Source organism: Martes martes (assembly GCF_963455335.1).
Source record: "Martes martes genome assembly, chromosome: 18".
Taxonomy (NCBI): domain Eukaryota; kingdom Metazoa; phylum Chordata; class Mammalia; order Carnivora; family Mustelidae; genus Martes; species Martes martes.
This window is the reverse complement of record NC_137906.1, coordinates 32566954-32580036: the sequence shown is the minus strand read 5'-3', so window position 1 is coordinate 32580036 and position 13083 is coordinate 32566954. Positions and strand designations below refer to the sequence as shown.

At 51.9% G+C, this 13083-nt stretch overlaps 1 protein-coding gene across 9 annotated transcripts in view; it reads left to right on the top strand.

Moving 5' to 3' along the window:
• CLEC16A (C-type lectin domain containing 16A) overlaps positions 1-13083 on the top strand; it is a 202530-nt gene that overhangs the window by 12732 nt on the left and 176715 nt on the right. For all 9 annotated transcript variants that reach the window (XR_013968418.1, XR_013968419.1, XM_080830266.1 and 6 more), the window contains exons 3-5: positions 3045-3178; positions 9024-9172; positions 11871-11976. Coding sequence is in view for 7 of the 9 variants with exons in the window: in XM_080830266.1 (XP_080686392.1) it covers positions 3045-3178; positions 9024-9172; positions 11871-11976 (389 nt within the window). In the remaining 2 variants the exon portion in view is untranslated. The remainder of the gene's footprint in view (positions 1-3044; positions 3179-9023; positions 9173-11870; positions 11977-13083) is intronic.

Genomic DNA, 13083 nt, shown 5'->3' with positions numbered 1-13083 from the left:
GCTGGAAGCCATGGACTGCTGCCCTAGCACACCTGTCTCCGTGTCTGAGTACAGAGCGATCTGGGTTATGACAGCCACCAAACACAGATTTTACTTTTATATAAAATAATCTCAACTCTCAGTATTGAGGCCTCTTAAAAAACCCGTTTAAAACAAATAAAGGTGTTCTGTCTCCCACCTGGCTTCTAATTAGATATTCTGATTTTCCAGCTAGCTCTCTGTTTTCATCAGTAGGGTTATCTAAGATAAAGCTATTTTTGGGAAAAGCAAACCTGTGACACTGGCCTTTTCCCCAATGGAAAACATGAGTAAGGAGGGAGGTGTTGTCTGCAAATGCCGCTGGCTTCCTTTGAGCATGCATGGGGAATTGATTGGTTGGTTGGTGTGTGTTCTGGAAATGTGAATGACCTTTGGGTTAAAGATTAGAAACCGTGTCCCCCTTGACTAGCGTGGACTTTCTGAGCCATTCTGTTGTCTCAGAAAAACTGCTGAGCCCAGCAATTCCTAAATGGCTCCCTGATAGGGTCCCCAGGAGAATTTATCTTTTTCTTTTCTTTTTTTTTTTTTTAAAGATTTTATTTATTTATTTGACAGAGAGAGAGCGATCACAAGTAGGCAAAGAGGCAGGCAGAGGGGGAAGGGGAAGCAGGCTCCCTGCTGAGCAGAGAGCCTGATGCGGGGCTTGATTCCAGGACCCTGAGATCATGACCTGAGCCGAAGGCAGAGGCTTAACCCACTGAGCCACCCAGGTGCCCCGAGAATTTATTTTTCATCCATTTCTTTATTTTAGATAATTTTAGATTTATAGGAAGTTCACAAGGATGGTACAGAAAGTTTTCAAACACCCCTCTCCCTGTCTTCCGCCACTGTTAATGTTTTATCTGACTGGGGTGCATTTGTGGAAACAGAGAAGCTAGCCCTGATGTGTTCGTGTTAAGTGAACTCCAGACTCGATTTGGATTTTGCCAGTTTTTCCATGCAGATCCCCTTGCTGCTCTCGGAACACAACCCAGCTCCCACAGTGCATTTAGTTGTCACATCTACCTGGCCTCTGCCAGCTGTGACAAATTTTCAGTCTCGTTTTCCTGACCTTGATGGTTTTGAGAAGTCCCGGCCAAGGGTCCTGTAGAAAGCCCCCTGCCCCCGTCTGGGTTTCTGTGATGCCTTTCTCAGGACTAGCCAGGGGGGGGTTGTGGGGGAGAAGACCCCACAGAGGGGCAGTGCACTTCTCATCCCACAGTATCAACAGTCAAGATATCCCACCGCTCCCTGGTGAGGTTAATCTGATCTCTTGCTTAAGGTGGTGTCCGGCCAGGTTTTTCTGCCTTAAAGCTAGTCTTCTCCCCTTTTCCTGCACTGTTCTTTGAAAGAGCGTCACTCAGTTGAGCCCACCTAGGGGTGGGGGAATTTAGCTCTACCTTCTGGAAGGGGGTGGTGAGTATCTACATACATTATTTGAAATTCTTCTGCTGGAAGACTTGTCTCCTCTCCCCGTGTATTTATTCAGTCATTGATTTATATCAATATGGGCTTGTAGATGTTTGTTTTATGCTTTGGACTGAAGTAGACTGTGGATCCAGTACTGTTATTAAATACTGTGTTACCAATACGGAATTACAGCACAATACTGTGATAGACTTTGTGATCCAGTACTGTGCTATTTATTGTGTTGTTCGAGGTCCGTCTCCGGGCACTTGGGGGCCCTTTGGGGTTTGGGTCCTGTGTCCCTTGCCACACCCCATCCTTCTGGGGTTTTTTGAGCATTTCCTTACTTTCCTGCACTCTAAGATGAGGCACGCTCCTCTTGTGTTTTCCGTGCCCCAGATCTAGAATTAGCCATTTTTCCAAGGAACCCCTCCCTCCTCTAGAGAGTTTTAAAAATCCAGGCTCCTGGATTTCGCACTAGACCTGCAGAATCTGTCCGTGTGGGCCAGATCTCGGTACAGACATTTTAACAAGTTCCCAGGTTGGTCATGGTGCTGCAGTGAGCTTGCTGGGGTGTGCTTGCAAGTCACTGATTTCTTCAGCCTGAAGCAAAGGAAGACAAAATAGGTCAAATGTTAGCTATGTCCTGAGGGTCAGCGTGCATGGCTTCTGTAGGGAGGCAGGCTCCCAGGATCAGAATTGGAAAAGGTTTGCGCTCGTGTTTTTCTGGTTTGCTTATTCGATTACCGTTTCATGAATTCAAACAGAAGTTATGCAGCACTGAGCGAAAGCCAGGCCCATGATCCTGCCACCGCGGAGCTGACAGCCGGAGGAGAGAGACCCTCCCCCCGCCCGCCCCCCGCCCCCCCCCCGGAACCAAGTGACAGACACTCGTCCCTGCAGGGACCTGTTCCGAGTCACCCAGATGAGCAGTTACCTGGTCTTAGCTGGCACACTGAGAACACATAACTAGAAAACACCATTTTCTGCCTTTCAAGAAAGGCATCAGGGGTTCTGTCCCCATTGCAAGACTAGAAGAGCCAGCACGTACCCCCAAAAGTCCATGTCCTCAGGCTGCTTGTGGACAGATGTCCTGTCTAGAACAAGAGAGGCAGAAGCTGACCTGGGGGCTGGGTAGCGCCCCCTCCCCCATCAGCCCCTTCAATCCCTTCCAGTTCTTTCCTCCCGGATTTGGAAACTCTTGTTAGCATTGTCTTGAGTCTTTGTAGGTAATTCCAGGTGGTGCTGTTTAACATGCAAAGATAGGAAAGTAAAGGAAAGAGGCCTATTAAGGAAAACTAAGAAAAGAGAAGATTGGATGGGAAGAGCGGCCTGGCGGGTTTCTCAGCTCAGGTGGGTAACCGAGTCATCATTTAGCACGGAGAGATCCTCCCCTTTCTGCTTCCGCGGATCAGTGCTGGGCTCTCATTCCCGGGAGAGAGCGCGAGAGCCCGCCTTTAGCGGTGGGGGATGACGGTGTCCTCCGGGAAGCCGGGGCCTTGCAGATGCCTCTGGGGGTCGGGGCAGTCCGTGCCCGTGTGCTGTGCACGTGGTCGGCAGATGATGTGTATTTGCACGTGTGGAAGCAGGTCACTGACGCCTTCCTGTTCTCTCCCCAGCTTCTTCCTGGAGAAGAACATGTTTGTTTTCTTCCTGAACATCCTGCGGCAGAAGTCAGGCCGCTATGTGTGCGTTCAGCTGCTGCAGACCCTGAACATCCTCTTCGAGAATATCAGTCACGAGACCTCCCTGTGTAAGGACAATGCTCTGCCCTTGGCCTCTCACCGCTGAGCTCTAGCAGCGTGGGGCCCGGCGTGGACTTTGTGTTGCCTTTTGCGTGTCTGTGCTTCCTGTCTGTGTCTGTGTGCTTGGGCTCCTGTAACAAAATGTCCTAGACTGGGGGCTGAGACCACGGAAACTGACTTTGTCAGAGTTCCTGAGGTTTGAAGTCCAAGATCTAGGTGCCATCAGGGGCGATTTCTGGTGAGGCCTTTGTTTCCTGGTCTGTAGATGACTGTCGGTCGCCTTGTTTCTGGTGTGGCCTATCTTTTCGTGTGTGTGCATGGAGAGAAGGTTCTGGTGTCTTTTTCTCTTCTTAGAAGGACAGGAATCTTTGATCAGGGGCCCATCCTAGGACCTTGTTTAACCTTAATTACCTCCTTAAGGCCTCTCTCTCTAAATACACTCACAGCGGCAGGGCTTCCCAGCGTGAGCGGTTGTATCATGCAGTTCGGTCCATAACACTGTTTATGCCTGCCTGCTGCCAGACTGTGAAGGGCTGCGGGGGCTCCCCTCTGCTCTGTGATTCTGGGCTGTTCGCATTTTTTTCTTTATAATTTGCTGGGGTCGCTGAATCATTAGCTAACAGAGTAAGCTCTAGAAGAAGCGGGGCAAGGAAGAATGGCCCAGGGGCATGCAAGGGGTGCGCTTTGGCAGCTGACCTGGCTGGAGGGCAGGGATGCAGCTCCTGAGCGGCTTCTCTGCCCTCACCAAGGCTGAGCTTTTTATCTGAAACAGCTGCCCTGCGAGGCAGGTGCTGTCTGCGCCCGCACTTAGTGCCCAGGGAGTTCCAGTCCATGGCCCGTGGGGACCACTCTGGCCAGGCCAGAATTCAGAATGGCCTTCAGCCCAGCTGAGGTAGTTCAGTGGTCCACAGCTGGGCATGGTTGTGCCCCCAGAGGGCATTTGTCAGTGCCTGTGGACATTCTCGGTTGTGGTAGGGGGTGGGGGGATGCTGTTGGCATCTGGTGGGTAGAGCCCAGTGGTGCTGCTAAACATCGAACAGGACAGCCCCCCCACAGTAAAGGATTCTCTAGCCCCAAATGTCAGCAGAGCCAGGGGCAAGAAACCTGGTTTAGCTCCTTTTTCCTCGCTGCTTAACCTCAGCTTTATTACTCCAAGATGACTATACAGGTCCCAGGCCCTGCCTGCCGGGAGCAGGGAAAAGAAGACAAGTGACTGAATGTCTGTGTCAAAGGCAGGCTCCAGGTCCCCAAGACAGGTTTAGAAAAAGTTTCTGGGGGGTGGAAGGAGGTAGAGATGGCAGCATTCTCCCTCTGGAGGAAGCAGCGAGAGGCAGGGAAGGGCTGTGCACGGCAGCTCCGGGAGAGGCCACTAGGTGGCGCTGCCGCCCCAGGAGTCTGCTCACACTTCCCGGCCAATGTGAGTTGACACATACGAGTTGACTCACTCTCCCTAAGTGGTTTCCCGTGTTAACAACTTTTGTTACCCTGGATATGAATTGTGTGCGGTTTCTGAAAACTCCGAGCGGGGAAGACCCAGCTCGGGGGTGCAGGCCCTGGACTCCGACCCACCAGGTCCCGGGCCCCGCTGTGCCACATCGGCCTTGCATGTGCTCTGGGGGTGGACTCTCGGCTCTCAGCTGCAGCTTCTGCTTCTGGGAAGTGGAGATGATCTTCGTATCTGGGGAACGTGGTGGTGAGAGGGTTCGGTGTGACAGGAGCTGTGCAGAACGGAGCCTGGGGTCTGGCGGGTGGAGGCATCCACTCGAGCTGCTTTTTTTTTTTTTTAATATTTATTTATTTGACAGTGAGAGATCACAAGTAGGCAGAGAGAGAGGGGGAGGCAGGCTCCCCGCTGAGCAGAGAGCCCGATGCGGGGCTCGATCCCAGGACCCTGGGATCGTGACCTGAGCTGAAGGCAGAGGCTTTAGCCCACTGAGCCACCCAGACGCCCCTCGAGCTGCTTTTATCCTGAAATCCAGCGTTCCCCCAAATGTCTGTTCTCGGGTAACCCTGCCTCAGCCCAGCTAGCCTCGGTAGTTAGGAAGGTAGGAAATGCTGGAGTTTCTGGATCACATGGCTCTTCCTGAATTAGGACTGGAAAAGGGGGCCATGCTATAAGAAACGCAGGCAGACGCCGCTGTCTTTAGGGAGAACTCACCAAAGCACTTTCCTAAACCCTGCGGAAGCAGCACACATCACCGCCTTTTACAGCACTTCGATCTGGGGCGGGTGAGGAGGACACGTGACTTTGGCTTTTATTTTTATCTTCCAGTCATAGGAAGAAAACGTCCTCATTCTAAAACAACAAAAAAACAAACGGTACGAGAATATATAAAACAGAAGTTCTGCTGAGCATCTCTCTCACGGTTCGGTGGACACAGAGCATTTTGCCGTTTGTTTTTCGTTTGCCCGACTTGCTGCTGTGTCTCAGATTTTCGTGCAGCCTGTTCACGTGCCCCCACCTAGTGGGGCTCCACGGCTGTGTCTTGCTGAGCCCTGCGTTCTTCAACCTGCCCGCGGGCCTCGAGGTGGTTTCCGGGTTTTCATTATTACCAGCAGCCATTTCACGAGTGCACCTGTCGCCTGTCGATTTTGGTGACCTAAGTCACAGAGGGCCCGAGGGACTGAGATTACTTAGAGACTCCTGGATTGAGAAAAGGATACCACAGAAAGTCGGCCACCCCGGGAGGGGGTAGGCGAAAAATCCCAGCCCAATAATAGAGGCACCTCGGCTGCCCCCATGGTGGCCCTCACCACCCACAGAGTCATCGTGTGGAGGCCCTGGAAAAGTCCCCGCCGGGGAATGATGGGAGTGTGTGGCTTTTCCAGCTCGAGAGCAGCCCGGAGGCTCGTGGTTGTAGTCTGAAGCTGCCAGCAGCAGCGTCTGTGCCTCTGGTGGCCCGGAAGCCACCAACCGGTCACAGTGGGGCTCCCCGTGACATCACCGTAGTCCGTCCTCCTGCCAGCTCATTCATCCCCAGCCACAGCCAGAAGGACAGAACAGGGAAGAAGGGCTCTAGGCCTCAGCATCACCTGGGCTGCTTGTTACAAGCTAAGAGTCTAGGCGGGTAGGTTGTGGACTGTGCAAACAGTAGAACACTGCGTAGCCAAATGGAGGAAAGGAGTGAATTAGTGCCCCGCTGCATGAGGCAATGCAGGTACCTCTCAGATGTGACTGGTGAGAGCGGCCAGACGTGAGAAGCCTGTGTGTGGTATGGTCCGTGATCACGAAGCTGTAGAACCGGCGACACGTGTCTGTGTGATCTGAGGCAAAGCAGGGCTTGTGGGCAGGGGGAGGGGATTGGCGGGGCAGGCCTATCAGGGGGCTTCTGCGGAGCTAGACATGTGTTCTCTCTGATCTGGATGGTCCTTACGTGGTGTATATGTTTGCAGACGTTCATCAAGCTGGACACCTAAGATTTGTAGTGTGTAAATGTGTGTGTGTGTATATACATATATATATACACATACATATATTTATTTATGTGTGTATATATACACAGACTGTATTTATATACATAAAAGTACCCAGGTACTTGGATTTAAGGTTCACCTCTCTGTACGTTTCCACACATATCCAACTGTACATGTAAGAGTTGTGATACGTATAGTGTCATTTTTAAACAGTTAAGTCGATTAAGATTCTCAGGACCCCCAGCCCAGACCCACTGCCTCCTCTCTTGGAGCCCCAGGATTTGCCTCAGGAATTGTCAGAATCAGGAGATAATGAAAACCGTGCTAAGATGACAGACTGCAGGGCCTGTCTGTAAAGCCAGGAACACCCAGCATGCTTTCTTGAAGGCAGTGGCTTTCCTGAGGGCTGGCTCTGAGGATGACCCAGCGGTGGGCCCTGCCAGCCCCTCTTGCCATCCCGGGCTCCTGAATGGCTCCTCGGGGTGCGTTTGGTGATGTCAGCTTTTCGAGCCGTACTTTGGTTTAGGTTGGGTACCTCCTTGGGACCAAGTAACAGTCTGTTTGCTGTCCCCTGGAGAGCAAGCATGCTCAGTCCTGGGGGGCTGGAGGGCCCGTGGTGGAAATTGGGAGCCTGCGCCCTGTAGCACTAAGAGGAATGGTGGCAGCTGCCATCACGGTGTGCTTGCTTTGTGCCCCTCGCTGTCCTTAGTGCTCTGTCTTCTTTAACTCTCACAGCAGACCCAAGGAGAAGGTACTGTTACTCCTGTTTTTCGATAAGGGGACTGGAGAGTGGGCGGCGGCGGGGTGGGGGGGGCGCGGTGAGTGGCTTTCCCAGGGTCACTGGCTAGGAAGTGACAGGGGTAGCGTGGATCTAAGTCCCCTTCAAATGCAAGGCCTCTGAAATACGAGCGCTCCCCCCTTTTTTTGGTAAAGATTTTATTTGAGAGAGAGAGAGCACGAGCTTGAACGTAAGCGGGGAGGAGAGGGAGAAGCAGGTTCCCCACTAAGCAGGGAGCCTGATGCAGGGCTCGATCCCAGGACCCTGGGATCGCGATCTGAGCCAAAGGCAGACACTACTAACTGAGCCACCTAGGGACCCCATGAGCAGAGCTCCTTAGCATGCGGAGCGTACTGAGTCCACCGCAGAGATCTGAGTCAGGGCACGGGGCTGGGGCCCAAGATGCCTTGTGTCTGACGAGCTCCAGGTGATGCTGGGCTGTGGGTCTGAGGACCAGACTTTGAGTAGCTAGGCTCCCAGCCACCGAGCTGCACGGCTTTAACCCCATGTGCCTGCAGGTGCGGTTGTTGATCCCATCCTGTCTTTAACCATGGGGGGCAGCGAAGGTGGGATGGTGCAGAGCTCACCGGCTGGCAGCCCACAGTAGGGGGGACCAGCACCCGCTTTGCAGGGTGGCTGGGGAAGACTCAGAGGCTTGTTTGGAAGGGACCCAAGCCCGGGATCGTGAACTGCAGACCCCTAGGTTGCAGCCCGCCGTCCGGCATGAAAAACTAGCTGGTCCCGTGGCCGCCATTGCAGTCGGGATGCAGCCTTCGGATGTTTTCCAGCTTCCCTTGCACAGCTGGAGGCTCCCCTGGTGCTGGACCTGCATTTCCGCAGGGGTTGGGGATTTGGGGGAGGGGGGTGGCCATTCTGTAGTTGGCCCCTGTACTTCAGGCCCTCGCCTTCCAATCTTCATTATTGGGCCCCATTAGTGCATGATATTGACACACGCTTTGACCTAGCACCTGACTTGCAATCCCAGCTCTGGGACTAACGGTCTGTGTGACCTCTGCAAAGTTAATCAACCTCTCTGAATGTTTTTTACTTCTCTGTAAAATGGAGAGAGTGAGACCTGCTGGGCTGGATTGGATCATTGTGGTGACCATGTAAAGCCCTCAGCCTGGTCCTGGGTGCATGGGAGGGATTCTGTATAAAGTAGCTTTTAGGGAATCACGTTGCTGTATGGGGAGAAAAAAAGTCCCATAGCCCTTTGTAGCATTCAGGGATGGCAGTGTGACTCTCGCTGCCAACATGGGGCAACTTTTCATCAAATACAGTGTTTTCCCCTCATCTGTGGGTGGTTTGTGAAAATGCCCACACATCTGCCCTACCCCCAGCTCTGTGTTGAACTTCGCCACCAAGGAAAAAAGTGTTCAGAGGTTTTTTCTGTTTGGTGTAGGAGGGAAGGGTAGCTTGGGTCTTTCTCTCCCTTGGCTCTTGAACTTGCTTGAGGCTGTACCTAGCGGCTGCCTGATTTCTGTGCTGCCTAAGGGTGAGGCTGCTCCCAGTTGGCCTGTTAAAACACCAGAGACCCAGAGGCTTGATGGGTTTGAGCACAGACAGTCCTCTGTTAGCTGACTCTGTCTGCTTGGCTTTCCTCCGGCACGAATTAACCTGTTTTGCTTTGTGTTTTGTTTTGTTTTTTTCCCTCCCTCCAGATTATTTGCTCTCTAATAACTATGTAAATTCTATCATTGTCCATAAGTTTGATTTTTCCGATGAAGAGATTATGGCATATTATATATCATTCTTGAAAACACTTTCGTTAAAACTCAACAACCACACCGTCCATTTCTTTTACAATGAGGTAAGTGAGTTCCAGAAAGGTACCGTACTTTGGGGCGTCAAGCTAGCCGGTCAGAGTGGCACCTTTGGGCCGGGTGGCCTCATGTCTGTTTGACAAAGCACTTGTGTGCTCACCATTACCTGATTTTCATAGCGACACTGTTAGACCTTGACCTGCTTAAAATAATTTTTTTTTTTTTAAATTTAAAAGTCACCTCTCTGTTTTGAATGTAAAAATCAGTTTGTGCTACCCGAGAGCATTGCATTCTCTCCAGGGAGAAGTGCATGAAAGTTAACTCGGGGTTGTGCTGCCCCTCGGAAAAAACCGGCACTCTGGTCAACCCGAGCTTTGCCACTTCCTTGCTGTCTGACCTCAGAGAGGTCTTCATCCTCTGAGCCTGAGTCTTCTCATCTGAGAAAGGGGATGATCATCTACACCTTGCAGGATTTTCCAGGGGTTGGATGAAATGAGATGATGTCTTCAAAGTCCCTAGTATGTACCAGACTCTTTAAAATCACACCCACTGCTGTCCTTCACCAGCTAACATCCCTGGTATTCCTTGGGAGAATTACTAGCAATTTCAGTAAATAAATTGTTGCTGTTTTCACAGTAAAAAGGAACTTGATAAGGTCAGTTGATCTCACATACCAAAAGGTGCTGATGCTGGCTCTCCTGGGGCTGGTTCGTCCTGTGGCTCAACCGCTTCATTGAGGACACAGGCTGTTGATCTGTCTCCCTGTTCTGCTGACCATACAGTTGGCAGCTGTCCTCAGGGGCGACCCCTTTTGGCCTCAGGATGGCTGCAGCAGCTCCAAACATCACATACTCACACACCACTGCCGCAAGTCCTGAGGAGCTCACTTCCCTTCTTGTGTTCCTTTTTAACTTCCAAAAACACTTCTTTCCCAGAAGGCCCCCCAGCAGACTTCCTCCTGTGTCTTTCTGGTCAGAATTAGGCCCCATCTCCCCCGTGGGGTGTCAGGAATTTGGGAGCAGCCTCACAGGACAGCTCTGCTCGGTCTTCCACGAGACGGGATGTGAAGGCTGGATGGGGCGGGGGGATCTGCTTCCGAGGTGGCTCATTCCTGTGGCTGTTGGCAGGGGGCCTCGGTTCCATAGGCTTCTCCAGTGGCTGCATGAGCGCCTTCGTGGCACAGCAGCTGGCTTTTCCCAGAACAAGCGATCCAGGAGACCAAGACAAGCTTTTGGGACCCAGCCTCAGAGGCCACACACTATCTTTCCTGCCATATTATTTAGGTCACACTGGTGGGCCCTGACTGGGTGTGAGAGAGGATGACAGCACGTGAATACAGGCGGTGACGGTCACTGGGCCGTCCTGGAGGTGGGCTGCGACATGGCCACGTGCTGTCTGCATGCCAGCTGTCTTCTGATTGGTGGTCATGTATGCGGCACAGCCCCGCTCTAGAGTCAGACCTTCCTCTCAAACATACCGTTTAAGTGTGGGCGAAATCCATCCAGCTGTCCCCACGGGATGAGGTGAGAGCAGCCCGAACCTTGATCATCCTTGTCTAGATTAGGAGTGGGGAAGAACTGGGCTCAGAGGGAAGAATTATTAGTCATCCACCACAACCACAAAATGTGTGGCAGTTTGAAAAATTACCATCCTGTGGCCCAGTATCTGCCAGATGGTAGGTGCTCATGTCCGGGGATATGTCGGTGGTCTTTGCCAGAGGCTCTCCCAGGTAGATGAAATTCAGACCAGAGAGAGGTACCTCCACTCAGGGGCAGCCTGGGCTGGTGTACACTGGGATGGGACCCTGAGATTCTGGGACCAGGGCAGTGCTTCTGGAAGAACACCCTGCTGGTCACCGGAGGTAGGCCCAGTTCCCTCTTGTATATCTCCAGTGCTGTAGCTGCCACTTGCTAAGGGCACACGTCTAGTGCTCCCAGTGGCATTGTCCTCATTAGACAGTTGTCTCCTTGCTGGGGGTTGGCTGGTGCCTCTTCCCCACGCCCTCACTGCCCGTGGGTGCCCTTGGAGCGGGGATGCAGAGCCCTGTGGGAAAACTGGCCAGGAGAGGGCAGCAGAGCTTGCCTCACGTGGCTCTAGGCCCAGATGCTGCCCTGCTTTTCTCAAGGCCCCAACAGAGCAGTTCTCTGCTTCTGAACTGTTTTGATCCCTTCTGATGATATCTTTTTAATGCCAGCAGATTCCCTTAAACCCTCCTCCTCTATGGTAATGTGTCTACTTTCAGTGTTTCTAAATAGAGAAACGTGTCCTAGCCAGAAGAGATTCCAAATGTCGTAAAACTTCACACTGGCCCTTCATTAGTCTAAGTGGCCTCTAATAGTAACAACCAGCCTCACTGCTGAGCGCTTGTTAGGTGTAGGCCCTGGCCCCTGCGGTCATCTCGGGGATTCCTAGCAGCTGTGAACTGGGAATTGTTATCCCCATTTTATAGATGAAGGCTCAGAGGCTTAGAAATATTAGAACCCAGCACACAGCTGCGAAGTGGCAGGACAGATGATAAGCCCAGGTCTGGCATTGTCAGGACCCTTTTTTCTATTTGTTCTGGGATTGTCTTGCCTCCCCATTCCTTCTCGAATTCGCCACTGGGAATGAACCACTGGCTTAAGGTTCGAGGAGGATAATATTTTTTTCATTTTTTGCAGAAGTCTATTAGGATTCAGGAAGCTGGGTGGGGGGAGTCCTGCCCTATGGGTTTGTAACCTGTTTTTGGTACTCCTTTTGTTTTAGCACACCAATGACTTTGCCCTGTACACAGAAGCCATCAAGTTTTTCAATCATCCTGAAAGCATGGTTAGAATTGCTGTAAGAACCATAACTTTGAATGTCTACAAAGGTAAGCTTCCTTGGGCGCTCACACGTCATCTGATTCTAACTTGGCGGCTGGGATTTGCTGTCATGAGTCTGTATACACAGTTCTCCGGTGGTGGCCAGGAGCTCATGTATGACAGCTGGGGTTGCATGTCTCATGAAAGACTTACAGTCGTGGAACATTTAACAGGCCCCTTCTGTGAAGTTTTGTGCCACTGCCTTTGCCTGCGCTCAGTTCTGCATGTTGAAGTCTCCGTACAGACAATGGTAGTAGTAAGGTCCTAAGAAAGGCACATGTGGGACTCCAAGCAGCCATGTGATGCTTAGATAAAGCCTAGTTGTCTTTTAAATGTTATATTTACATTTTTGTGTTGCAGGCTGTAAAATGTACTTAAATACAGCCGGGGGTTATGGGATCTTTAAATAACGTATAGAGGTATTTCATGTCACGAACGGCAGAGGGCAGCATTGTCTTCTCAACTGCAAAGCCCAGCAAATTCCCCTTTTGTCAAGATGTACTTAGTTCCCAAAACTTCGCCTCCGGGAGAAAGCCCTTGCACTGGTTCCCGCCCATCTTGGCACAAAGGCTGGCTGGACACAAGTTTCCTGGCCTGGAACTGCCCTCCGAGGGCACGCCTTCTCTGCCTGACACTGGGGTTATTCCCTCTGGAGTCACCGCACTGGAGCTGGGACTATATTCTCAAGGACTAAAGGGTTTTGACCTTCACGGGTTATGAGTCATGATGTTATTACTTGAGATGACCCCTAACTGGGGTGAGGGGAACTCCTCAGGGACTCACTCCAGCCTGGTTCTGGGATTGCTTTAAATTGCAGAGCCTAAGAGCCTGGTGACCGCCCCCCTCCCCCCCCCCCCCGCTGCCCCCTGCCGGGCCTGCACGCCCAGGGTCGCAAACTGAGGGCTGGAGAGCTGGATCCAGCCCTCAGATGTGTTTTGATTGGCTTAGGTATTCCTTGAAAAGATACAGTTGCCAGTATTTAAACACGGAGAGATCTTGGGTCACTTTCTGGATTTCTGACTTGAAAGTAGAGACTTGGCTGCTCTGGGCCCACAGTCTTGTAGGGCAGTGGTGGGCCAGCACTGAGAAACAGCGCCTCTCCCTGGGGCCGAGGC